Consider the following 27,789-nt stretch of genomic DNA (forward strand, 5'->3'; position numbering starts at 1 on the left):
TAATCCCTACTGTCTTCCCTGGGATAAGAGATGTTTTTGATTTACAATTTTGATCTGATGAAGGGAGCAGTTTCAGAAGGTTTTTTTTGGTCTTTTCCCTACCATGATAACTTTTACTTCAGAGATTAGGGACCCATAGGGGGTAACTTTCAACTGTCAAGTATATCTATTTCAATTATGTACTTGGTGATGGAGATAATTATCACTGCAGGGGTAGGGGAGTCTGTGGGCACATTGAGCCCACTGTGATTTGGAATTTGGTCATAAATTTGGTCATAGATTTCCGCTCTGGGAGTCAACGTCAACTCAGACTCTGTGCTCAATCATCCTTGAGAGATCTAGTTATTTCCTTTTCATCAGTGTACAGTCACCTGTGTAAATGGCCAGAGGTCCCTTTTGGGAGGACTGTGGATACTGTCATAATATAAACTTTGACTAGTATTGCAGGGCCCTTCTTAGGAATCCAGCCACTTCTTTGGTCAGTAGTTTCTGGTTCTGGAAATTGGTTCAGGTCTGGGAAATGAGTAAAGAATTATGCTTTCTGCTGGGCTGACTGTCCTCAGCCTCCTGCTCCTCTGTTCTTGCTTTTCTTTCTTTAATTAGAGATGCTGAACAGCACCATTCTTAATTGGCTTGGCAGCCAGGGGAGGAGGTGGGTGCAGCTCCTGAGGGGGAAACCAGTTGTCTTGTTGGGAAGAGGCCTCCGCAGCATCTTCCAGCACAGTGGGTACTCTTCTAGCCCTTATTAGGGAAGGGTGGGCCACCTCTGCACACCCAGAGGGTTCAGGTAGACCTGTAGACTCCAGATCCTTAGGGGCACCTATCCAGATGTCCTGTCAGAGTTTTCAGGATCCCTGGTCATCCCTATCAGGGCCCTGCCCTTCACATAACAGACCTACCTGGGCTGAGCATTCAGATGCCTCTGGAGCTCTGCAACTCTCACAATTAGGTCTTTAGCCTGTTGTTTTACCCTGTCTACCCTTCCACTACTAGTATAGAGGGCCTCTTATGAGGCTACCACCAAGGCTTTCTGGTTTCACATACTTGTTAACAGTTCTCAGCCTCTCATTATCCTTATGTAGGGTGTCAATACAACTTAGCAGCAAATGCCTGCATCATGGCTTCTTCCACAGTATTCCACTCCAACAGGACATTTTCCAAGATCATCATCAGTGCAGTCTTTATGAAGTGAACTGCCACGTTGGGCCAGGATCTATTGCTGTCACATCTACCAATCAGAACAGATCCTGCTACATGGTGAGTGAGCCAGTTACAAATTACCTCCTATTTTCTCGTATCACTATCCATACTCCTAGTTTTAGACCTGGTCTTCTGAGAAGCAGACACTAAGATGGGATTACATGTACAAGGATCATGTTATCAGATATGCCCATGTAAAAGGAAATAGAGAGGGAGCAGGAGGAGGCCAGGAGAGCAGTCTGACAGTAATGCAAGTCTTAGTCCTAGTAAAGGACAGTGAGACAAGGTTGGCTGAAAGCAGAAGCGTCCTAGGCTGTAATGTAGTCTAGGAAAAGTTTGGCAAAGCCAGCCAAGAGTGCTCACTTCTGCAGCACATATACTAAAATTAGAATGATACAGAGAAGATTAGCATAGTCCCTGTGCAAGAATGACACACAAATTCATGAAGAATTCCACATTTTTACAAGCCAGAAAAGATTAGAGTCCTATCTTCAACCTCCTTAAACAGAGTAACTCTTAGCCAATAATTTTGTATCCAGCAAAACTAAGTTTCATAAATGAAGGAGAAATAAAGTCATTTTCAGACAAACAAATGCTGAGGGAATTTGTCACTACCAAACCAGCACTATAAGAAATGCTAAAAGGAGTTCTAGACCTTGAAACAAAAGCCCAATAAGTACCAAAACAGAACCTCTTGAAACCTTAAAACTCACAGGGACTATAAAACAGTAACACAATGAAAAAAACTATCTAGGTAACAATTAATATGATGAAGAGAACAGTGCCTCGTATCTCAATATTAACACTGAATGTAAATGGTCTAAATGCTCTGCTTAAAAAATACAGAATGAATTTTAAAAATCACAAACCAAATATCTGCTGTCTTCAAGAGACTCACCTAACATGGAAAGATTCATATAAACTCAAGGTAAAAGGGTGCAAAAAGATATTCCATGCAAATAGAAACCAAAAGTGAGCAGTAGTAGCTATTCTTATATCAGACAAAACAGACTTCAAAGCAATAACACATTAAAAAAAAAGCAAAGATGGTCACTATATAATGACAAAAGGATCAATTCAACAAGAAGATATTTCAATTCTAAATTTATATGCACCTAACACTGGAGATCACAGATTTATAAAACATTTTTAAATGTTTAAATTTTAAAAATTACTACTAGATCTAAGAAATGAGACAGCAACACAATAATGGTGGAAGACTTCAATACACCACTGACAGCACTAGACAGATCTTTGAGACAGAAAGTCAACAATGAACTTAAATGACACTCCAGAACAAATGCACTTAACAGATATTTACAGAACATTCTTCCCAACAACTGCAGAGTATACATTCTTCTCATAAGCACATGGAACATTCTCCAAGACAGACCATATGATAGGCCACAAAATAAATCTCAATAAATTTTTTAAAATTGAAATCATATCAAGTATATTCTCAGACAACAGAGGAATAGAACTAGAAATCAACTCCAAAAGGAACCCTCAGAACTATACAAATACATGCAAATTAAATAATCTGCTCCTGAACATCTGGGTTAACAATGAAATAAAGATGGAAATTTAGAAATTCTTTGAAATGAATGATAATAATGATACAACTATCAAAACCTCTAGTATACAGCAAAAGCAGTGCTAAGAGGAAAGTTTATAGCACTAAATGCCTATATCAAAAAGGGTGGAAGAGCACAAATTGACAACCTAATGTCATACCTCAAGGAGCTAGAGAAACAACAACAAACCAAACCCAAAGCTACAAGAAGAAAAGAAATAACAAGATCAGAGTAGAACTAAATGAAATTCAAACAAAAAACCCCAAAAGATCAATGATACAAAAATCTGGCTCTTTGAAAAAATAAACAAAATAGAACATTAGCTAGATTAACCAAGAAAAGAAGAGAGAAGATCCAAATAAGCTCAATTAGAAGTGATCCTGGAAACATTACAACCAACACCACAGAAATAACAAAAGATCATTCAAGCCAGGCACGGTGGCTCATGCCTGTAATCCCAGCACCTTGGGAGGCTGAGGTGGGCAGATCATTTGAGGTCAGGAGTTCAAGACCAGCCTGGCCAACATGGTGAAACCCCATCTCTACTAAATATACAAAAATTAGCCGGGCGCGGTGGCGGATGCCTATAATCCCAGCTACTCAGGAGGCTGAGGCAGGAGAATCACTTGAACCAGCAGGTGGAGGTTGCAGTAAGCTGAGATTGTGCCACTGCACTCCAGCCGGGGTGAGAGAGCAAGACTCCAACTCAAATAAAAAAAAAAATCATTTGAGACTGCTATGAATACCTTTATGCACAGAAACTAGAAAACCTAGAGGAAATGGATAAGTTCTTGGAAACATACAACCCTCCTAGGTTAAATCAGGAAGAAATAGAAACCCTGAACAGATCAATAATAAGCAATGAAATTGAATCTGTAATTTAAAAGTTGCCAACAACAATAAAAACACCCAGGACCAATGGATTCACAGCTAAATTCTACCAGGCATTCAAAGAAGAATTGGTATCAATCCTACTGAAACTATTTCAAAAGACTGAGAAAGAGGGAATCCTCCCTAAATCATTCTATGAAGCCAGTATCACCCTGATACTATAATACCTGGAAAGGATACAACAAAAAAAGAAAACTACAGACCAATTTCCCTACTGAACATAGAGGCAGAAATCCTCAACAAAATACTAGCTAACTGAATCAACAGCACATCAAAAAGATAATGTACCTTGATCAAGTGGGTTTCATTCCAGGGATGCAGGGATGATTTAACATATGCAAGTTAATAAATGTGATATATCACAAAAAAACAGAATTAAAAATAAAAACCATATGATCATCTCAACAGATGCAGAAAAAGCACTGGACAAAATCCAGCATCATTTTGTGATAAAAACTCTCAACAAACTAGACATAGAAGGGACTTACTTCAAAATAATAAAAACCACACATGACAAACCCACAGCCAACATCATACTGAATGGGGAGAAGTTGAAAGCATTCTCCCTGAGAACAGGAACGAGACAAGGATGCCTACCTGCACCACTCCTATTGAATATAGTTCTGGAAGTCCTAGCCAGAGCATTCGGGCAAGAGAAAGAAATAAAGGGCATCCAAATTGGAAAAGAGGAATCCGAACTATTGCTGTTTTCAGACGACATGATCGTATACCTAGAAAATCCTAAAGACTCTTCCCAAAAGACTCCTAGATTTGATAAACAAATTGAGTAAAGTCTCAGGTTACAAAATCAATGTACACAAATCAGTAGCACTGCTGCACAACAAAATGACCAAGCTAAGAATCAAATCAAGAACTCAATCTCTTTTACAATAGCTGCAAAAACAAAACAAAACAACTAGGAATATACTTAACAAAGCAGGTGAAAGATCTCTACAAGGAGAACTACAAACCACTGCTGAAAGAAATCACTGATGAAACACACAAAAAAGGAAACACATCCCATGCTCATGAATTGGAAGAATCATTGTGAAAAGGATCATATTGCCCAAAGCAATGTATACATTCAATGCAATTCCCATCAAAATACCAATATCATTTTTCATGGAATTAGAAAAAAAAAAATCCTAAAATTCATATTGAACCAAAAAAGAGCCCAAATAGCCAAAGCAATCCTAATCAAAAAGAACAACTCTGGAGGCATCATATTACCAGACTTCAAATTATACTACAAGGGTATAGTTACCAAAATAGCATGGTACTGGTATAAAAAACAGGCACATAGATTAATGGAACAGAATAGAGAACCCAGAAATAAAACCAAATACTTACAGCCAGCTGATCTTCGACAAAGCATACAGAAACATAACTTAGGGAATGGACCCTCTTTTTAATAAATGGTGCAGGGAAAACTAGCAATCCACATGTTGAAGAATAAAACTGGATCCCTATCTCTTACCTTATATAAAAATCAACTCAAGATGGATCAAAGACTTACATATAAGATCTGAAAGTATAAAAATTCTGGAAGATAAGGTTGGAAAAATTCTCATAGACATTGGACTAGGCAAAAAATTCATGACTAAGATGCAAAAAGCAAATGCAACAAAAACAAAAATAAATAAATAAGACCTAATTAAACTAAAAAGCTTCTGCACAGCAAAAGACATAATAATCAGAGCAAGCACACAACCCACAGAACGGGAGAAATTATTTGCAAACCACACATCTGATAAAGAATCTAGAATTTACAAGGAACTCAAACAAATCAGCAAGAAATAAACAATCCCATCAAAAAGTGGGCGAAGGACATGAATAGATATTTCTCAAATGAAGATGTACAAATGGCCAACAAACATATGGAAAAATGCTCAACATCACGAATCCTCAGGGAAATGTAAACTAAAACCACAAAGATGCTACCTTACTCCTGCAAGAATGGCTATTAAAAAGTCAAAAAAAAATAGATGTTGGCATGGATGTGGGGAAAAGGGAATGCTTATACACTGCTGATGAGAATGTAAATTAGTACAACCTCTATAGAAAACAGTATGGAGATTCCTTAAAGAGCTAAAAGTAGATCTACCATGTGATCCAGCAATCACACTACTGGATATCTACCCAAAGAAAAAGAAGTCATTATACAAAAAAGACACTTGCACAGATATGTTTATAGGAGCACAATTCATAATTGCAAAGATGTGGAACCAACCTAAGTGCCCATCAGCTAACAAGTAGATAAAGAAAATGTGGTTATATATACACCATGGAATACTACTCAGGCATTAAAAGGAATGAAATAATGTCTTTTGCAGTAACTTGGATGGAATAAAAGGGTAATATTCTAAGTGAAGTAACACAGGAGTAGAAAACCAAATACTGTATGTTCTGACTTATAAGTGGGAGCTTTACTGTGAGTATGCAGAAGCATACAGAGTGATATAATGAACTTTAGAGACCCAGAAGGGGGTGGCTGGGAGGGAAGGAAGGGATAAAAAAACTACACATTAGTGGCCAGGCGTGGTGGCTCACACCTGTAATTCCAGCACTTTGGGAGGCCAAGGCAGGCGGATCACGAGGTCAGGAGTTCAAGATCAACCTGACCAATACGGTGAAACCCCATCTCTACTAAAAATACAAAAAAATTAGCCTGGAGTGGTGGTGCACACTTGTAATCCCAGCTACTAAGGAGGCTGGGGCAAAAGAATCGCCTGAACTCAGGAGGCAGAGGTTGCAGTGAGCCGAGATTGCACCACTGCACACCCGCCTGGGTGACAGAGTGAGACTCTGTCACCAAAAAAAAAAAAAAAAAACCAAAAAAAAAATAAAACAAAAAAATAATAAAACTACACATTAGGGACAACGTACACTACTCAGGTGATGGGTGCACTAAAATCTGAGAATTCACCACTGTATAATTCATCCATGTGACAAAAAAAAAAACCATCTGTACCCCAAAATGTATTGAAATAAAAATTTTTTCAAAAAAGACATCAGGGAACTTTAAGTCGAAGTCAGCTAACAATGGAGTCCCATGTTTTGCAGGAATGGGTCTGCTTTAGTAGCTCCACTGCACTTAATCATAGGCAGAGAATAGCCCTTAGGAAGTATAAACCTGATCCAAAAGTAGTAACACATGTAAAAATGTTTTGAAGCCCAGCACCTAGGGTCCTCAATTAACCTTCCTGTCCTGGGAAGTCTGTGAGGTTCATTGTTGGGTCACCACACTAACTTTTCTATTTTTTTTTTTTTTTTTTTGAGATGGAGTCTCGCTCTGTCGCCCAGGCTGGAGTGCAGTGGCGCGATCTTGGCTCACTGCAAGCTCCGCCTCCCAGGTTCATGCCATTCTCCTGCCTCAGCCTCCCGAGTAGCTGGGACTACAGGTGTCCGCCACCATGCCTGGCTAATTTTTTGTATTTTTAGTAGAGACGGGGTTTCACCGTGTTAGCCAGGATGGTCTCGATCTCCTGACCTTGTGATCCGCCTGCCTTGGCCTCCCAAAGTGCTGAGATTACAAGCATGAGCCACTGCGCCTGGCCTTCTATTTTTTTAAAATTATTTTTCTCTCATTTTTTCTTCCTATTTCTTCCCAATCAACACACTAACTTTTCTAAAGGGCATTTCAGGTTTTTTGCTGAAGAATCCTCCAATCGCCTACCCCATAAGGTTTAATCCTAGCTGCTGGTTTATGGAGTAGGGCAAGAGAAGAGAGCTGAGAGTTCCATTATTCAAACTGCATATTTTCATTTGATCCCATAATTCTTAGACCTCTATCTCACTCACACTTCTCTGTCTGAAACTCCAAAGTACAAGAGCTATTGCGGTTTAATTTCTCCGGAAAATAGACTCCTAACTGAAGGAGAGTATCCCAGCTGCATGGGATGGCAGAGGGGTCCCAGTGACCAACTGTTCCATGTGTTCATCTTCAACTGTCTCCCATTTTCAGCTCCTTTCTCACCCCCACCTTCTTCCGTACCTGCCAAGTTCTAAAGCACTAAGCAGGTCAGAAGAGTGAATGCATTATTTTCACCGATATTCTTCTCTGCAGGCACTCTGTTGTTGCTTCCTCAACTTCTATCAAGTCAATTTGTATTCTTCCAGCTATGAGCCTTCCAAAATTTGTTTAAATCACTCACCTGCTGAGATTTCTTCTTATCCATTAATTTCAATGATCAGCTATTATGTCTTGTCTAATAAATATCATATCCAAATATAAAAGTAGGCCCCTGGGTGCCTATTCTTAACATTTTCTTCACAATTCAAACTCAACTTTACCAAAATAAAAATTATGATTTTCCTTACACCAATTATACCCACAATTTTCCAATTTTGCATTTGTTATTGGATTTTGTCAGGTGGGAGTACTTTAGGAATTTTATAAATGGGAAGAATATGGGTTTGTGAGACAGGAGCATGTAAGAGTGAACACACCAAATGATGTAATAGTCATAAAAAAATTTCCGGAGGCCCCACACACATACTGCCTTACTTACTAGTTTCACAAGCAAAAAATGTTTTGACTAAAATGGGGAACATTCTAATTATGTGCATTTGCATTTTTTAAAGCACAATAATACTATTGCTTCAATAATATTTCTACTATTCTACTAGATTTAAAAATAATAATTTTATACTCAAAAACCGTCAATTCTAAAACAGATCATATTTGAGATTGTTAACAACCCACCCTGGTATTTGAGTTAGAAATTCCATCAATGTTTTTATTTAAAATTTTTTTTGTAATGTACTAATTTATAAAGCTTTATAGGCACCATGTGGAAAATGTATTAAGAAGCAGCTTGGCCGGGCGCGGTGGCTCACGCTTGTAATCCCAGCACTCTGGGAGGCCGAGGCGGGCGGATCCCGAGGTCAGGAGATCGAGACCACAGTGAAACCTCGTCTCTACTAAAAATACAAAAAATTAGCCGGGCATGGTGGCGGGCACCTGTAGTCCCAGCTACTCGGAGAGGCTGAGGCAGGAGAATGGCGTGAACCCGGGAGGCGGAGCTTGCAGTGAGCCGAGATCGCGCCACTGCACTCCAACCTGGGTGACAGAGCGAGACTCCGTCTCAAAAAAAAAAAAAGAAGCAGCTTCATAGCAGTTGTGGTCTTCGTGCCTTGTCCTTCGTTCTTTCTTCACTATTATCTTTAAGCTTTAACACCTTGGTTTCTTCTTCCAGCCTTTAACACATGACTTTGTCACCCAGCTCTGTGCGTGTTCATTCTCTCCAGGCTCAACAGAGAGACACAAAGTATTTTCTCTTCTGCAGTTAGCCTCAGCATTGACCCCTCACACAGTTACAGCTGGTGTGGCCCAGAATTCCCAGAATAACCCACTTCACTCTCCTCTGTACCTGCTTCCTATGAGTTGCGTTTTAGACATACTATGCTTTCAAATTATACTATAACTCAGGAAGTTAGGATGTTTCATTGCGGTAATCTCATGGGAATAAGGCCAGCATAAAAATAAATTATCCTGGGGAGACGACAAAAACACATTATAGACTTTGCAAAAACTACAGCAATCATGAAGTAACCTGGACCATTAACAAGAAGATATTTGTAATTATCCATTTATAAATATACATACCAGAGATCCCCGAAAAGTATAAAATTGTACTACAATAACTTTAAGCTTCCCTCTTATTTTACTGACTCCAAAATGAACTAGATATCTTTAAAACAGAAGAACAGACTCTCATTCCATCACTTCCAATTCACTGGACTACTCATAACTTAATGTTCTTGATCTTCCCAAGGAGCTGCTTTTATCTGATTATATAAATCAATGGTAATATACTAGAAAACTGCAGCCTGGAAAGACAAAGCAACGCCACAGTTAAACTGAAAATTCTACTAGATATTAACACAAACGAAAATCACATACATAAAGCTAATTCTCCTATTATCATAAAAGAGCTGTTTTGTTTTGTTTCTGACACTAATAACTTCTTAGCATTCCAAGCAATAACATATTTCACCTACGATCTTGTTTTAATTTGCTTTTTAAAGGTCATTTTCCAAGAGTAGATTGAAACAACAGGGTAAGAATAAGAAATTTCAAGACAGTTTACACACCTGAAATAAAGTATACTTAGGTTTTTAAAAAAGTCCCTCACCTCTATCCAAAGCAGAAAGAAAATTCCATTAGCTGCATATTTTTCTTTCTTTTTTTTTTTGAGACAGAGTCTCCCTGTCGCCCAGGCTGGAGTGCAGTGGGGCGATCTCTGCTCACTGCAGGCTCCGCCCGCCGGGTTCACGCCATTCTCCTGCCTCAGCCTCCCGACCAGCTGGGACTACAGGCGCCCGCCACCACGCCCGGCTAATTTTTTGTATTTTTAGTAGAGACGGGGTTTCACCGTGTTAGCCAGGATGGTCGCGATCTCCTGACCTCGTGATCCACCCGCCTCGGCCTCCCAAAGTGCTGGGATTACAGGCGTGAGCCACCGCGCCCGGCCTGCATATTATTTTTTAAACCAATAATTGCTAACAAACACAAAAAAACAAAAGTAAAAAAAAAATCACTCTACTGAACGCTTACAAAAGAAAAAACAGGAGAATACAATGTAGTTAAGCACAGCTCCTACGTATATAGTACTTTTCAATACAAGCAACGGCAACAATGAAAGAACACAGCCTTCTACATACTGAAATACCAAATGCCCCCTTGTGGACAGCACTGTTACTAGCTTTGCATATAAAATCTGTTTAAACGAACTTTTCTCTCTGTGATTTGAATCTGTGTACCTATCAATTGCCCATTCTGATCTTGGAGAGAACACAAACCCAGTGAGGGCTGTTCACAGAACACCTCAGGAAGCAGTCTCAGAGATTATAGTATTTTAATAACCTCGATACTTTAAAAATATATACTTACACGTGTCAATAGTGCTCTAGGATCACTAATTTTAATGACTGGTTATCAGGCATTAAAAACAACATTTCTAAGAATTTTCAAAAGGCATAAACTACCAGAGTGAGCCCAGTGGGAGCACGACTAATTGGGTGTACAGTGAGGTAATGGGTCCCAGGAAGACCCAAATAGGGCTGTATGTCCATCAGGCAGCACAGCTAAAAGAAGAATCTGAATCATGATAAAGAAATTAGTATCACAGTCAGGAAAATGGTGTGGGGCATCAGGATGAAGAAAAGATAAGTAGGTCAATGAGTAATAAGACTTGAAGTCAGAGAGTGGGACATGACATGGACCACAACAGAGAATAATAGAGGGGAGAGTCTTGCTTCTCTGAAAAGCCAGGTGTGTGATAAAAACAATGGCCCGATGGTTTAAAAGAACTATGACTTAAAACCATCTTTCTTCAGGCTTCTCTTGCTTTTGTAATATGTTCTTCTCCTGTTTGTCCTATGGCAAGCTGAAACATATGTCAGAAGGGAATATAGACAAACAGCCAAAGATTAATATTTGAAAAAGCCAATTCATCAAAGGATTAATTTGCAGGGAGACCAATCTACCTACGATTCCAAACTTACTAAAAATTCACTTTAAGGAAAATCATTCATATATGTGAACTTATAACCTGAAATATACTCTTTTTCTAAGAATATTTTCAATAATAATACTAAATGCTAAACGATTTCTGTAAGTTTTGGGTTTTCAGCAAACATTTCTTAAAATGTTACTAAATAAAATCATATTCATTAGAACATATTCAAGGATTTGGATTTCGGCAAATTGGCTTCCTGTGAATTGGTTTTCTATAAATTGATCAAGAGTCTTCCAGAGAATGTTTGAGATGAGATTAAGTATTTTCCTAAATAATGTTTCTCTGTTTCTACACCTTCTCCCCCATTCTTTCCACCACCAGCTAGTCTTGTTAGCTTTAGGAACAGGATCCATCTGACTGACAAAGCATATGCACTGGTGAGAGATTTCCCTGAAGGATCCAAGCTGCCTGGGTGTAGTGGAGGACAAGTGGGAGGGTATTGATAGGAAAACTAGAGAAAGAGAAAGATAGGGGTCATCACTTTTATGACTCTGAATGAGTCAAGGAATAGGACGTCCACTTTGCAATACAATTGACTGCAGGGATATGGTGGGGCTTGTTGATAAGAGCCATTACAGTAACTTATCACAAGCAAGGCTGTATTGCACATCTTTCTCTGAGGGATATAGATCCCCTATATCTGTTGATCTCAAGTTGTGCTCTGTAATAGAGCCTATTGTGATGTCTGCCAAAAAAATACAAATGTCCAGGCCTTACTCTACACCTACCAAATTTCTGGGGAAATCCTCAGAACGTATACTTTTATACACATACATAATGTATATAAAAGTATACATTAAGCAGCACTATTCACAATAGCAAAGACATGGAATCAACCCAAATGCCCATCAATGATAGATTGGACAAAGAAAATGTGGTACATATACACCATGGAATAATATGCAGCCATAAAAAGGAAAGAGATCATATCCTTTGCAGGGACATGGATGGAGCTGAAAGCCATTTCCCTCAGTAAACTAATGCAGGAACAGAAAACCAAACACCCCATGTTCTCACTTATATGTGGGGCCTGAACATTGAGAACACATGGACACAGAGAGGGGAACAACACACACTGGGGCCTGTCAGGGGGTATGGTGGGGGGAGTGGAGAGCATTAGGACAAATAGCTAATGCATGCTGGACTTAATACCTAGGTGATGGGTTGACAGGTGCAGCAAACCACCATGGCACACGTTTACCTATGTAACAAATCTGCACATCCTGCACATGTACTCCAGAACTTAAACATTAAAATTAAAAAAGAATATACCTTTTATATATATTACTATGGCTACAGGTCTTTGCTGAACATACTTGGAAATTCTTGGAAGGAATTTCAGGTAGGCATTAAGTCCCTTTTTGGTGAATGCACATGTTAGAGACTAGAAAATGTACACCCAACTAGCTCAAGGGAAGTAAAGGTTCTGCACTTTTTGTTAAGAGGGTTAAATATCAGCCGGGTGAGGTGGCTCACACCTGTAATGGGAAGCTGAGGCAGGCAGATCACCTGAGGTCAGGAGTTCAGCCTGGCCAACATGGCAAAACCCCGTCTCTACTAAAAATACAAAAATTGGCTGGGCGTGGTGGCAGGCACCTGTAATCCCAGCTACTCAGGAGGCTGAGGCAGGAGAATCACTTGAACCCAGGAGGCAGAGGTTGCAGTGACCCGAGATCGTGCCATTGCACTCCAGCCTGGGCAACAGAGCAAGACTCCGACTCAAAAAAAAAAAAAAAAGGTGTTAAATATCTAATGAATTCTATTATAGTTTTGAGAAGGTACCAAAAGATTCAGAAGATTCACAACTTACATAACAGCACAGCTTAATAAGTGAAAACAGATTGCACATCTTTGGGCCTTATGCTTATCCCTTCCAAGTTGATTGGGGTTAATTTCAAAACAGACTTGTTTTAATAAAACAGTACTTTTCCTTTATCAAGGGAAAATAGAACAGGAACTAACACAGAGCTTACTATGTCAGGCACTATGCTATTTGTTTTATCTATCTCTAACAATCTTCACAGTAACCCTGCATGAGAGTTTAATTAACTCAATTTTACAGATGAGGAAATTAAGCCTCAGAGAGATGAAGTAACTTCCTCAGTGTCCCATAGTCTGAATTTCAGCCATGATGGTCTGATTCCAAAACCTACGTTTCTAGGGAAAATAGGTTATACTCAGTACACTTTCTCACCCCCACTCTTCCACTACACACCACATCACATTTTCTCCTAACATCCTAGCCTCTAATTGGCACTTCTTTCTTTGCTTTTGAATAATTTGCCTGAACTCTGGACAATGTGTTTTATCCTCTCCTACAGCAGAAGTTTCTAGAACATTCTTTCGCTGAACATTCATAAAGCCTTCCCCTTCTTAACTTCTGTGATACCATTCTTCCAGTTGTCCCCCTCGTCCTTTCTCAATATTTTTCCTTCTCAATAATATTCCCTAAATTGCCTCCTAACACTTCAAATGTCAGCATTCCCCAGGGTTTCAACCTCAATTCCTATTTTTCAGACTGCATATTTTTCCCGAGCAATCCCTTGTAGTTTCATGACTTCATGTGACACTTATGACTTGGTGATCTCTATTTTCAGAGAAGCAACTTTCCATAATCCAAAACTATTTTCAGTTGCTTCCAAACCACTATCACCTGTGTAATACACACAAACAAAACTAAACTTACCATTTCGTAACATCCTAACTAGTTTCAATGTCTATTATCCTGTTCATTGTAATCCATGAAGTTATTCAAGCCAAAACTCTCAATTGTCATTAAATTCTCTTGCAGTCTCACCCAATATCTAAGTATTCATGAAATCCTCATTCCTAAATAGATCTTTAATCTGTCTCCTCTGCTCCATCCCCATATAATACTGCCCAAGCTAAAACAAACCCACCTTCCCTTACCTAGACTACGACAAAAGCATCCTAACTGGTTTCTCTGATTCAATTCTAACCCACCCTGAGGAATCCTTCTTCATGGTGGTTGGGGTGGGGGTGGGAGGATCTTTCAATCTCTATATAAAATATTTCAATAGCTTCTTATCATATATAAAAAAATTCACACTCCCTAACATGAATACCAAACCCTTTATTATTTAGCCCCTGCATATTATTTCCAGCTTCATCGCTCATCATCCCTCTTATTTATTCCAGACATACTGAACTAACTGTAGGGCTGGGGTGTCTTTAGACAGACTGACCCAGAAATACTTTATAATAATTTGAAAATCTACCTATCTTATGATTTTAAAATTCCACTTCTAAGAACATGTATAATTGAAGCAGTGGTTCTCAAACTTTTTATTAGAATTACCTGAAGAGTTAATAAAAATATAGAGGTGGCAAGTGGGTTGAAGGATAGGACTTGGCCTTTGTATTTTTATGAAGTGCCCTAGGTGATTCCATAACCTACCAAAGTTTATGGATCACTGCCTTAAAGCAGGGGCTGGCAAACTATAGCTTAAAGGTCAAATTCAGCTTCTGCCTGTTTTTGTAAACCAAGATTTTTTAGAATACAGCCCACCAATTAGGTATTGTCTATGGCTCCCTTTATACTACAGCAGCAGGGTTGAACAGCTACAACAAAGATCAGAGATCATACAGCTGCAATGGTGAAAATATTTACTATTTATCCATCTACAGAAAAGTTTGCTAATCCTAGAGGAACACTTTGCACTGAAAGACACATATAAAGATATTCACGGTGGCAATGCTTGTCATAGGGAGATTTTGAAAAATTCATGATGTACGTAAATAGTCTAACAAATATACTAAGGATATACACATATAATGAAATACTATACAACTGATAAAATTTACTAGATCTTTATTAACATGAATGGAATTAAATAATGAGTAAAAGAATGATATGCACAGTATGATACTTTTTATATGCATTTTTATACATACAACATGTAGAGATATTAGAAATAAACTGAAATAATATACACCAAATTCATGGTAGTCCTTGCCTATGAAAAGGAAAGAAAAAGAAGACAGGGAGGAGAACAAAAAGGATCTCAACTCTATAAATTGTTTTCATTAAAACATTTAAAGTCAAAAAGGGACACAGAGCTGAAGATTTATAAATACTAGAATATGGAGTTTGTTTGCCATAATACACTCTGTGGGTTTTAACTCAAAATTAAAACCAGAAACAACCTACAATACCCAGTTATAGGGAAAAGTGATTGAACATTCACATTCCAACACAATGGAACATAATATATCCTTGAAAAATGCACACGAAGAGAACATAACATATGAAATAATTGACTTAATTACCCTGATTAGCATAGGATTCAAAACTGTCCATGCAGTAAGGTTATAATTATATTTTAAACAACAATAAAAACTAGCTGTAATCCTTTTTCACTTTGTTTGTTGGCTGACTTATTTATTTGGTTGTTCTTTTTAATCAATATGTATGCATACAAAAATTACTAAAAACAGAACTGTCTACAGTGGACATGTTTGATTTTATGATATTCTTTTTCTTTGCCTTTTATTTTCCAAATAATATCAACTGAATACATGTTGAATGAATATGTATCAACGAATTGAATGAATACATAAAATGAAATGCCTTCACTTTAAATGACTTTGTGTGTGGCAGATACAGCGAACTGTACGCTCACAATCCACTCTTCTCTTCTTCCTGTATATTCAGTAAAACACTGTATTTCCTAGCCTGTCATGCACGCGAAGGTGCCCATATGATACAGTTCTAACTCCCAATGAAATGTCAAGGGGAATTACTGGGTGCAGCATCTTACAAAGCTCTTTGAAGGGAAGTAGACCTGACTGGCTTTCACCTTTACCATTTCTCCTTCACCTACTTCTTTCTTTGAATGATAATGTGAAGCTGCTGAGAAGGTGAAGCAGCCATCTTTAAACACGAGGACAAAAGCCACTCACAAATGGATGGCAGAGTAGAAACTTAGGGGAAGCCTGGATTCCTGAAGGCATTATACAGCCACTGCACCACCCCTGGACTGCAAACCTCATACTTTCTGTCACATGAGGAAAAAAAAGAAAAGAGAAAAAAAACTTTACTTGTTTAAACCTTTCTCTTACATTCTGCCAGATGCAACCCTTAACTGATACATCATGCTAAAATAAAATTTTAATAAATTACCCCACTGAAAGACACTTAGAAGATAATATAATCTATCTTACCTTCAGAGGAGAAAAGTGAACCTCAAGAAAAAAAAAAGTTGGAGGCACCAACCTAATATCAGAACAAAGACTAAAGCTTCACTCTCACTTATGTGAATAATTTTTTCTAAAATATTAAAATCACACCAAACTTTACATTTCAAAATGGCTGAAACAGGTGGGGTGTGGTGACTCACACCTGTCATCCCAGCACTTTGGGAGGCAAGGCAAGTGGATTGCTTGAGCTCAGCAGTTCGAGACCAGCCTGGGACACATGGTGAAACCTCGTCTCTACTAAAAATACAATAATTAGCCAGGCATGGTGGCATGAGGCTGTAGTCCTAGCTATTCAGGAGGCTGAGGTGAGAGGATTGCTTGAGCTCAGCAGGCAAAGGCTGTAGTGACCCAAGATTGAACCACTACACTCCAGCCTGGGTGACAGAGTGAGACCCTCCCTCAAAAAAACAAAAAAATGCTGAATGGTAAATTTTACATTATGTATACTTACCACAATAAAAGAGAGATAAAATTATATTAAAATGAAGTCCACTTTAATGATCTATTTTAAAGAAAACATTTTATATATTTTTGTCAAATAACATATAAAATATTACACATATACTAGTCAACAACGAGTGCCCATCCTTTTGCTACTCATGAGCAAATCTGCAGTTTGAAGAAATAAATGTATTTTTTCCAACATGAATATGTTCCAGAGTCTCAGGTAGTAGTCAGAAAACCAATTAAATGCTCCTTAGATATGCCCTAAGGTATTTTACCAAGTCATACCAGCACTTGTTGCTACTCTCCACAAGGGTGGTGATATCCACTCTCTTGAGCTAGGACTGAGCCTCAGTTATCAAGAAGCCAGTAGATAGAATATTTTATATCCAGTAGGTAGTAATAAAATTCTACCTGCAATTAAGAAAAGGCACTAAGCTTAACACAGCCCTAGCAACTACTTCTAAATGCCACAAGAGGGCGATACAACTCTATGACAGCACATGGGAAAACACAATTTTTCGAATTAAAAAAGAAAAATTCCTGACTTTCCAAGATATGGAAATAAAGGCATGTCTGGGTTGAAAATAACAAGTGTGCAAAAAGACTTATTTCTCCTCAATTCATTATTAGCAAAAACACAGTATTTGTCTATATCTTTCTCTGAAGGTTGGCAGTGATTCAAAAAGCAATATCCATACATGCTCTGCTCTTCAGGACACCTGTGAATATAGCTGGCAACTTAGTGCTCCACATATAGCTACTCAAAAATTATTTGTTGTTACTTCAAACAGGTCCCTTGAACAAAATAGTTTATTTGGACCTTGCCCTAGTCTTCAAATTTCTGTTTGAAATATGTCTGGAAAAAATAGACATAATTTCCTTCAATTATTCTTTGTGTTTAATCACATTTCTACTCACCACTGGCATTTGTTCATAGACACGAATAGAAGATAGTCTATCTACAATAAATCAAATATGAGCACTTAATGTTTTATCAGTTTTAACTCAAATTATAAAACGTACATATGATTGGTTTTGTACCTGAAGAGTTTCCACGGATTTTTTCCATCTTCTCCTTGAGATAAACAATTTGCTTTTCTAGTTGATCATTTAATTCAAGTTGTGTCTCATAACGGGTTTTCCATTCATTACCTGAGTAAAAACAGGGGGAAACAAGATCACCCCACCACCTCTCATTTATTCATTAAAATAACATGATGAGCTTGATCTTACTCTATTACTATATTTGACTTCATTGGCAATACAGATCAACTAGAAGGAAATAATTATTAAGTCTGTATTTCTGTTAGTAAGATTTTCCAGATTGCAAGAATTAGACCCACACTCAGGCTACCACACAGCCAAACCTTATCACAACTACTGCAATTCCTCTTCTTCCCTACTTCCCACTCCCTTTTTTCTTTTACTTCTTGTGCATCCTTACAATGCATTCAATTAGAGGGAATATCAGGACATGTTTCTTTCCTTGGAACTTGAAATACCCACATATATAATACTCATATATTTCACATATGATATTTCATATATCTATCCATAAATATATATGAATATTTCAAGTTCCAAGGAAACTTGAAATATATATTTATATATTTTATATATGTTTATATGTATATAAAATATCCTAAACATTACTAACCTATCCAATGTCATGTTCATTTTTTTCCTTTGAAAGCAATTCTGAAGTCTGCTTGATAACTATCACTTCTGTGTCTGCTGTGTGTAAAGCACACAATGCTTTACATACATTAACTAATTTAATCCTCATTTTAGAAATGTAGTTACCTATTTTACAAAGATGAGGAAACCAAGGCTCAAAGATGTCAGTCAAATAACATTCTTAAGATGACAGAGCTAATAAATAAGGGAACCGGGTTTTTAATCCAGGTTTATCTACCTTTGAAATCATATCCTCTTAACTGCTAAGCTGAAGGAACAATGTACATTTAGTTATCTTCTCAGGCATTTTCTCTTAACCTTAAGCAGTTTTCTTTCACTAAACCCCTTTAGTTATTAAAGTCAAAGCACTTTTCTTATGTCTGGGGAAAAAGAAGAATACAGCCTAAAATTAAAAGGTCTTTGTTCAGATTCAAAGCCCAAAGCTAACTTTTTCGAGTCTTTAAAGTCAGGCTTTGTAGAGGGCCAAAAGATGGCTTCTTTTTCAACTTTAAATGATATTCACATGTCTGAAATAACTACTGCTACGTAACAGTTGGTGGAAGAGTTCAGGAGAAAGAGTATTAGCACATACCACTACCAACCTCCTCACCCCTGACACAGGTCTCCCTTACACCCTCATCTCTATGCAAATGCGGTCTACCAAAGGGGCTGGAACACCCTCCCATACTGAAACTGAAAGTCATTAACCCAAAAGCTTTGGAAAGGAACAAGAAGAAAGGAGAAGCCCTGAAAAGACTAAACATTTACCCAAAAGATACAGTAGAGCTCAACTGTATGGAATCATCTTTATAACTTGCTACCTAAAGTCTCCCTTTGTCATGGTATCCCCTTTCCTACCATGGTAACGGATGCTTCAGAGCAAGATGAGAATGGTTACCAAAAAATTAAAAATGCAATTTGTTTTTGGCACATCTGAGTACAGTTTATAAATTTTGACACCATTTTATTTTAAAATATTATTGACTTTTAAGTCAATCATCAAATTTAGATTATCAAATGTAGACAAGCCAACCAGGCACGGTGGCTCACACCTGTAATCCCACCGTTTTGGGAGGCTGAGGCTGGCGGATCACTTGAGGTCAGGAGTTCAAGACTAGCCTGGCCAATGTGGTGAAACCCCGTCTCTAACAAAGATCCAAAAATTAGCCGGGCATGGTGGCAGGTGCCCATAATCCCAGCTACTCAGGAGGCTGAGGCAGGAGAATTGCTTGAACCCAGGAGATGGAGGTTGCAGTGAGCTGAGATCACGCCACTGCACTCTAATCTGGGTGACATAGCGAGTCTGCATTTCAAAAAAATAAAAATTTTTCTCAAAAAAAAAAAAAACATAGATAGATAGATAGATAGATAGATAGACAGATAGATAGACCTATTAGCATACAATCATAACCAAATGGAATCCAGCTACTCGCCACTTACAGAGTCCAATTAATAAGAGCAAGGTCTGGCAGAAAGTGACTTTATTAACCCCAGCATCAACATGGGACAACACAAAAGACCCAAGATAGACACCAAAACAAGACACACAGACCTTGTAACCAGCACAACTCCTGCATGCCTCCCATATTAAGTTTCCCTTTATAAGCCCCCTGCCTTTTCCCTAGAAATTGGACATGGTTATTTTGGATGGGCATCTGGCCACTTGTCCATTATTAGTTTTGGTCAATGAAGTCACTTTCTCTCTATCAGACCTCGCTTTTGTTAATTGAACTATGCAATCAGCACTTACAATTGCTGGTTACAATTTTAGTGTCCCATATGGTGAGTGCTGTATGCTCCAGGGCCTGAGCCTGCCAGTCTGGTTTCTATCAGATGGGGCATAGGGCCACCTGTGAATACTAGTTGCTGATGGCTAGCTGACCCATGGCTAGGATATTAGGGAATTTCTCAGCAGCTGCCAAGAATCTTTTGTCTTAGGGATCCTCTCTTTTCTTCCTGCTATGATGTCTGCTACCTTCAATGCTTCACTGGTGCAAAGAAGTGACCTCTGGAGAAGTTGACAAACTTTGGAATTAGGTGCATTAGTCAGAGTACTAATCTGTACCCAACCACCCTCTACCTCTTTTGGGGTGTCGCTGGGGCTCTGCTTTATTTAGACTTCGCTGCCAGTGACACTATATGAGCGTTTTATGCATTGGTTTTGTTTGTATTTGCTGCACCCTTGGGCCTTTGCTCAGTTCTGACTCAGTTGCCTGGGGGAGCCATTTGAAACTGAAATGAGGGATTTGGGAGTCTACACAGCCCCTTAACCAGGGATTTTGTTTGGAGGCACACCACCTGTTTGTCGGTATGTGAGATCTTTGTGCACCCTGATCTCTTTCTCTCTCTCTCTCTTTCCCCTTTTTTCCAACTTCATCATCCTGATTATCTCAGAAGCCATCTACAGCCCTACTCTTCTCAGCCAAAACCACCCATAGCTCCCTCTGGCTGGAAACAGTTTACCTTGACTGGTGACTTGAGGAAATGGGAGGGATTCATCCCGCACCCTTCAGGTCTAGGGTGCTGAGGCTCTCCCTAAGAGGAGATAAACAAGAGAGGTAGGGGTACTGTGCAGTGGCTGGAAGGCTCATAAACTTCCCTTCCTTCTTTTCTCTTTCCTCTTCCTGCCCATAAAACTTGACCTCCTTTCTCCTCTCCACTCCTTTTTCTCTTTTCCTGTTCAAACCAGGAAACCAGTACTGAAGAGGAAAAACAATTTTCAACATCCTGGCCCCTGAATTGTCATCCTTTTTGGGACTCCATCTGATTACATATGGTGCATTTTTGTGTACATTTTAAACTGACGGGCAAATTACAGCAAGAAAAATTTAGAACTCAATAACCTGAAGCTATAAAGTAGAGTCTTCTAAAGCTATCTTCCCCTCTTTTCTGCCTGCTTTAAATCTGCTGTTACTAAGCTGCTGGTGCTAAGACTCATTTATGATCTAACTAGAATGTAAACACTGGAAAGTTGTTTGAAACTGAAAATAAAAAAAACAAGGGTAAAAGGGGTTTAAAAAATTGCCATAGAGACTCCTTTACCCAAAATTTTGGTTCACAGATTTCTTTGGATTACCTATTAGGGCAAACGAAGTTTGGCCATATGAACAGGTACCAATTTTGTCAGAAAAAGAACTTGAAGCCAGCTATCTTTTGTAGGTCTGTGAGTTTGTAATGCTGTCTCATGGCTGGAGTTCCAAGGTAAAAGCTATTGGTTATTTCTTTGTACATGTATGTATACATGTTTAGATATATTTATGTAATATTCATGTATTATGTTCTGTGTTGTGTCTAGCATGCTATCAAACTGGCTTATAAGTAAATGAGTACTCAAAAATTAAGTCCAAATGCTTTTCAAGTGCATGTGAATTTTTCATAAATGAAACTGGTTTTAAAATTATTGATAAAAATAGAAATGTCTTCAGAATTGTCCACATACATTTTTGTCTAAGTGGTTTTATATTTGTATCAGTGTGTATACAAAGGTGTCAAGGGTTGATATAAAGGTTCTAAGACTTTAAACTCAACCAAAAACAGAATAATCTTTGTGTATTTTTTTTTTGACAAATAAGACTAGCTTGTTAGTTCAATGAAACAGCTAAATCTTCAGAGTCATCAGCAAATACATTTAATTTTAAGGTTCTTAATTAGGTGCTCACCATTTAGTGTTCAGTTTTTAAAAATGGTTAATAGGGGGCCGGGCGCGGTGGCTCACGATTGTAATCCCAGCACTTTGGGAGGCTGAGGCGGGCGGATCACGAGGTCAGGAGATCGAGACCACTGTGAAACCCCGTCTCTACTAAAAAAATACAAAAAATTAGCCGGGCGTGGTGGCGGGCGCCTGTAGTCCCAGCTACTCGGAGAGGCTGAGGCAGGAGAATGGTGTGAACCTGGGAGGCGGAGCTTGCAGTGAGCCGAGATTGCGCCACTGCACTCCAGCCTGGGTGACAGAGCGAGACTCTGTCTCAAAGAAAAAAAAAAAAAATGGTTAATAGGGAAATAACTTTATTATTTATTTTTAATTTTTTGTTTTTTAGATGGAGTCTCGCTCCGTAGCCCAGGCTGGAGTGCAGTGGCGCAATCTCGGCTCACTGCAAGCTCCGCCTCCCAGGTTCACACCATTCTCCTGCCTCAGCCTCTCCGAGTAGCTGGGACTACAGGCGCCCACCACCATGCCTGGCTAATTTTTCTGTATTTTTTTTAGTAGAGACAGGGTTTAACCATGTTAGCCACCACGATGGTCTCGATCTTCTGACCTCATGATCCACCCACCGCGGCCTCCCAAAGTGCTGGGATTACAGGCGTGAGCCACCGTGCCCTGCCTGGAAATAACTTTAAATAATGATTAGTTTTGTGTAATATCTGTTTTCAGAAGTAACCTAGATAAACTATTAAGAAATGGAAAAAGTGAATACATGTAAATGAGATAAATGCTTGTAAGTGGACTTTTTGTGTAATTTAAAATCTTAAAGTTATTTTGAATTAAGTAATAGATGCTCCAATCCAATAGATAATAATTTGATTTCTGGGACATTTCCAATTAAGAAAAGATTATGATATGGGAAAACATATTTCTAAAATTGTAGAATGGTTTCATCCAGAAAATGCTAACATCTGATAAACAGTGCAGGATTTCTTGCTTCCTAAGTTTTCACTAAAATTTAAGGTTACTAAGAATTCTAATATATAATTCTGCAAGCTGTGTTCTCATTTTTTAAAAAAGAGTAATTTAAGTAATTGATAGGTTATTTAAAAGTTATTTCTAAAAGAAGGTAAAAAAGAATCAGTGAGTAGGGGAGAGAGATATAAAGAAAGTTGTGGATACAAAAATGTATTTATAATAAAAAAGTTATAAAACAAGCATACAATTTTACATGAGAAAGATTTTATATAGTAAATTCTTATCCTAAAATAAAATGGCTAGTTATTCAGAAAACAGAAAATTTTAGGACAAGTCAGAAAGTACAAGCATGTAATAAATGGTCTATGTAAGTTATGATAAGGTTCATAAAAGGAAAATTACAAAAGCTATTTTATATATTAAGTTGGCTATAATTAAAAGGGAATTATTTTTAATAGTCTTTCTAAGATTGATACCCTATCTTAAAACAAGGTTTTCTTAAGGTATTACTTTTCTCTTAATAAAATTACAATAGATTTTTAAAATTTTAGAACCTGTTTCTTTTAAAAACTTCTCAGAATCATATCTCAGAAGTTCAACTTTTGCTGTCTCACTGCTTTCAGCTTTTTCTCCCTCTGAGAGGGTCTGAGATGACAGCTCTCTCCTTCAGCTTTTAAATTAGCTTCTGTAACTTTTTTCCTCTGGTTCCATTGTTGTGGCCTGATGCTAAAATGTTTTATCTTAAAGGTCTAGAAAAGCAATATTTTCCTTTAGTATAATTTGATTCCGTACTCTTGGCTTTCTTGATAGTTTAAATTTTTCAATGTAATCAAGAAACTTCTCATGCAGTTACTAAGACCTATGTATTCCTCTGCTATACTTATAACACTGAACACATTCTTCCTGTGTCTGATTAAATTCAAGAACATTTTTCATCAGGTTTAACTTCCAGGTTGTCTAAATAGGCTTCCTATAAGGAAAAGTAGTCACGCTGCAGGTTTTTCTTTGCCTTTCTAGTAACTGGCGTAAGAAACAACATTTTACTTTTTATCAAAATAATTCATATGTTGTCTTTATTAGATTTTTAACTGCTTAGAAAAACTGAGACCTAAAAGGCTGAAAGTTGTTACATGCATGTAACCTTCTGTATTTCCTTTAAGTCTTTCAGTGATCATTTTGGTTAAATTAGTAACTATTGGTTTACAATGACCTGTGGATCTGTTTTAATCAAATATTTTGAGCTCTTTAACATTTTTGAGAAACATCTTCAAAATTGAAACCAAAATTAAGTCTCTGGCTTATTACTGGTGTTTATCAAAGCTATAAAAGTTAATCACTGCAAGGTTATAGAATCTTTCTACAGCTTCCAGTCAAGTCATGGACTCCAGTGTCACCACCTCCAGCCCCTTAAAAAGGTCCTTATCAGGTGCTACTAACTAATCCTTGTGCTATGAAGTTACAGGGCTTTGACTCCTGGGTACACATATCTCATCTAAAGAAGGCAGTGACTCCTGCCAGTATCTGACAGCAAATCTAAGTTAACCGAAGCCCCATTTTTAGATCTGGGCAAAGATGACAATCATAGTAAACTACTTTCATGAGACACAGGGACACGCCTGTACCACAAAAAAATTAAGATTCACTTAATAATTTTGCCTCTATCTAAAAATAATATAATGTATTCTGTGCCTAAATAAATAAACTGATACTAAATAATTTAAATGTTTAAATTTAGTGCCTAAATTGATACTAAATAATTTAAATGTTTAGCTACCTATAAGTTTCCTTTCCTGTAACTGTCAGAACTAGGCAGGGCTTATGACCTTTTTGTTTGAAACACTGCTAATACTTTACATTTTTTTTTACCTCCAGAATTTGAAACTATTCAATCCCTCCAGGCCCAGGGGCTATCGCAGAAGTGTGTCATTGTAAGGGCCAGATTTTGAGGGATAAAATTAATTAAGACCCTCCAAATCAAGGACAGACACACAGATGCCTAAACAGCTGAACAATATGCTTGTGTTTTGTACAGCTAATTGCTACAAGTCAAGATTACAGTATCTCAATGCAGAGAATTTATAGATAATTCAACTTTATAACCTTATTTTTTGACTTTTGGTTTTTGACTTTTATGTTGCCTAAAGGGGTTTTAAAGATTACTGAATACCTGCTCACCTCCACTCCCATCTGGCCTAAAACGTTTAATTGGATGTAAGTCTTTGACTCTAAGTTCCTTGGCAATAGGGGTCCCACTGAGAGGCATGATGGACCAGGGGCAAGTAGCCACACCACCCCAGAACTTAAGTTAATAAAAGCTTAGCTATGGATACTACCTCTGCATACCTTGACCAAAAAAGGGGGAATATAAACTAAAAAAAAAAAAAAAAATCCTAAACCCCCCCAACAGATTGAATGTATCCACCTCTTGGCCAAAGGGAATCCCAAAGAAACCTGAAAAACTAGTTCAGGCCATTATGAGAAGTGGAGGGTTGGACATGCCACACTATACCTTCCCCCACTTTGGAGTTTAGGCACAAATGACCAGCATTAACATTAAAATACAGATCACATAAGATGACAAGACAGACTCTTTGTAGCAATAAGACACACACTGTTATGTTTCACTTACTAACAAAGTCTCTCAGAAGCTCAGCAAACGTGTTAATGCTGCAAAGCTTTCTCAAATTCATTTTATTCTAGGGTTTCCTGTATGAAATTTCTTATGTTAAATAAGTAAGAATTTGGACTCAACAGTTATTCCTTTATAGTTATAGTCTTCTGTTATCTCTTCATATGGGTCCTCATATTTCTTGTCAGGAATATTGTCAGATCTTTTATGATTTCGGTTGGAATTGTGGGTGGGATCATTTAAAAACCCTATTTTCTAACTGGTTATTGCTGGCATTTGTTTTTTTAAATAAACATTTATTTCATTATTGTATCCAACCATTTTCTAATTCTTTATTAATATACTAATCTTTATAATTGTATCACTTCCTCTCTAATCACTATAACTCATTTCTATTTCATATTTTATTGCTTAATTAGAACTTTCAAAACTATATTGCATTTTAGTAATGGCAGCAGGCAGCTTTGGTATTTTTTCCCCCAAGAATGGAAATTTCTCTACTATTTCATAGTTAAGTATTATGCTAGTTTGAGATAAATAGAAGTATTCTTTTCCTTGTTTTGAAATAAGAAAAACAAATGGAATTTTATTTTTAAAATTTTAGCATTTACCGAGGTGATTTAAAAAAATATATTGGATTTATTAATATATTACCCACTAGCCAAAGGTATTTGGGCATAGAAACCAGCTTATAAAAGACTCAAAGGAGAAATCCAGGATGAAGACGTAAATTTGTGTGTTGTCAATAAGTCTTCATTTTTTTTTTTTTTTGGATGGAGTCTCGTTCTTATCATCCAGGCTGGAGTGCAATGGTGCAATCTTTGCTCACTGCAACCTCTACCTCCCGGTTCAATCGATTCTCCTGCCTCAGACTCCAGAGTAGCTGGGATTACAGGCACCCACCACCACACCTGGCTAATTTTTCTTTTGTTATTTTTAGTACAGACACGTTTCACCATGTTGGCCAGGCTGGTCTCGAACTCCTGACCTCAGGTGATCTGCCTGCCTCGGCCTCCCAAAGTGCTGGGATTACAGGTGTGAAGTGCCACACCCGGCCTCCATTTTTCAATCTATAAAACAGAGGTAATGATATTATTTTCAAAAGGTAGTTGTGAGGTTTCAATTTTTTAAAAAAACGTACTTAAAGCTCTACACAAATAATAATTCTTCTTGCTTAAAAAAGTCACCTGAACATTTTCTTTACCATTTTCTTATTACTAAACTTTGTTGTGAAATTCAAATTAAAACATAAAACCAAATTTTCTACGTATAGTTTCCTATGAATCCTAAAAGGCTTCAAGAGGTGACTTTGAGAATATAAAGCTCTTTGGAGTTGGCTGTGTTTACCGCCTGCCTAAAAATTAATCCGGTGACAAGCAAGATCAAACAATAAGCAGATGACAGAGTAAAAATAAAAACTACTCTTTTGAAGGCTTTTGCTGTAAATGGGGCAGGGACGGGGGATGCTAGCTGAAGAAGAAAAGTGGGGCCAAAATAAGCCTATCATTTGTTGTTTAGATAAAATAAATTCAGCATGTTGGTCTGCTGTTGGGAATGATCCAAGAGAGCAGGGAAAACAGACAGTGTAGGGAAGAGAGGGCCATCACTAGAGTGATATCCTTGAGTAGGTGCAAGTAGGTAGGATCTACTGCACAAAGGGAGGAGATAACCTGAGACAAGAATAAGGACAGATCATTCATAGAAACAAGAGGGAAGAGGCTGTGTAAGGGTGCAGGCAGATGGGTAGCTCTGTTGGTAGAAACATGTAGAAGTCCTCTTCTGATTGCTTCTCTTTTTTCTTTGAAAGAGGAGGGTAAGCTCATTACCTGAGAGTGTGATTGAGTGGAGAGGTAGTAGAGGTTTGAGAAGAAAGCAGAAAGGGTGAAAAAATTATCTGAACAGTGAATGTACCCCTATTTGTCACATGTGCACATATTTCCAATAATAAATTCCCTTTAAAACACCTTTAATATTGCCCCACTGCCTTCAGGATAAATGTAAATTCAT

The 27,789-nt window shown here is 37.8% G+C and overlaps 1 protein-coding gene and 1 non-coding gene across 4 annotated transcripts in view; one reads left to right on the plus strand and one right to left on the minus strand.

Moving 5' to 3' along the window:
- The window catches only part of CCDC169 (coiled-coil domain containing 169), a 72,435-nt gene that overhangs the window by 40,047 nt on the left and 4,599 nt on the right, over positions 1 to 27,789 (minus strand). For all 3 annotated transcript variants that reach the window (XR_010115963.1, XM_055245230.2, XM_055245229.2), the window contains exons 3-4: positions 17,897 to 18,007; positions 17,774 to 17,814 (exon numbers count right to left, since the gene is read on the minus strand). Coding sequence is in view for 2 of the 3 variants with exons in the window: in XM_055245230.2 (XP_055101205.2) it covers positions 17,774 to 17,814; positions 17,897 to 18,007 (152 nt within the window). In the remaining variant the exon portion in view is untranslated. The remainder of the gene's footprint in view (positions 1 to 17,773; positions 17,815 to 17,896; positions 18,008 to 27,789) is intronic.
- On the plus strand, positions 1,556 to 1,662 carry LOC129464308 (U6 spliceosomal RNA). Its single transcript, XR_008651535.1, has one exon. It is a non-coding gene; the product is annotated as a U6 spliceosomal RNA (small nuclear RNA).

This window comes from Symphalangus syndactylus, chromosome 15 (assembly GCF_028878055.3).
Source record: "Symphalangus syndactylus isolate Jambi chromosome 15, NHGRI_mSymSyn1-v2.1_pri, whole genome shotgun sequence".
In the NCBI taxonomy this organism is placed as follows: Eukaryota; Metazoa; Chordata; class Mammalia; order Primates; family Hylobatidae; genus Symphalangus; species Symphalangus syndactylus.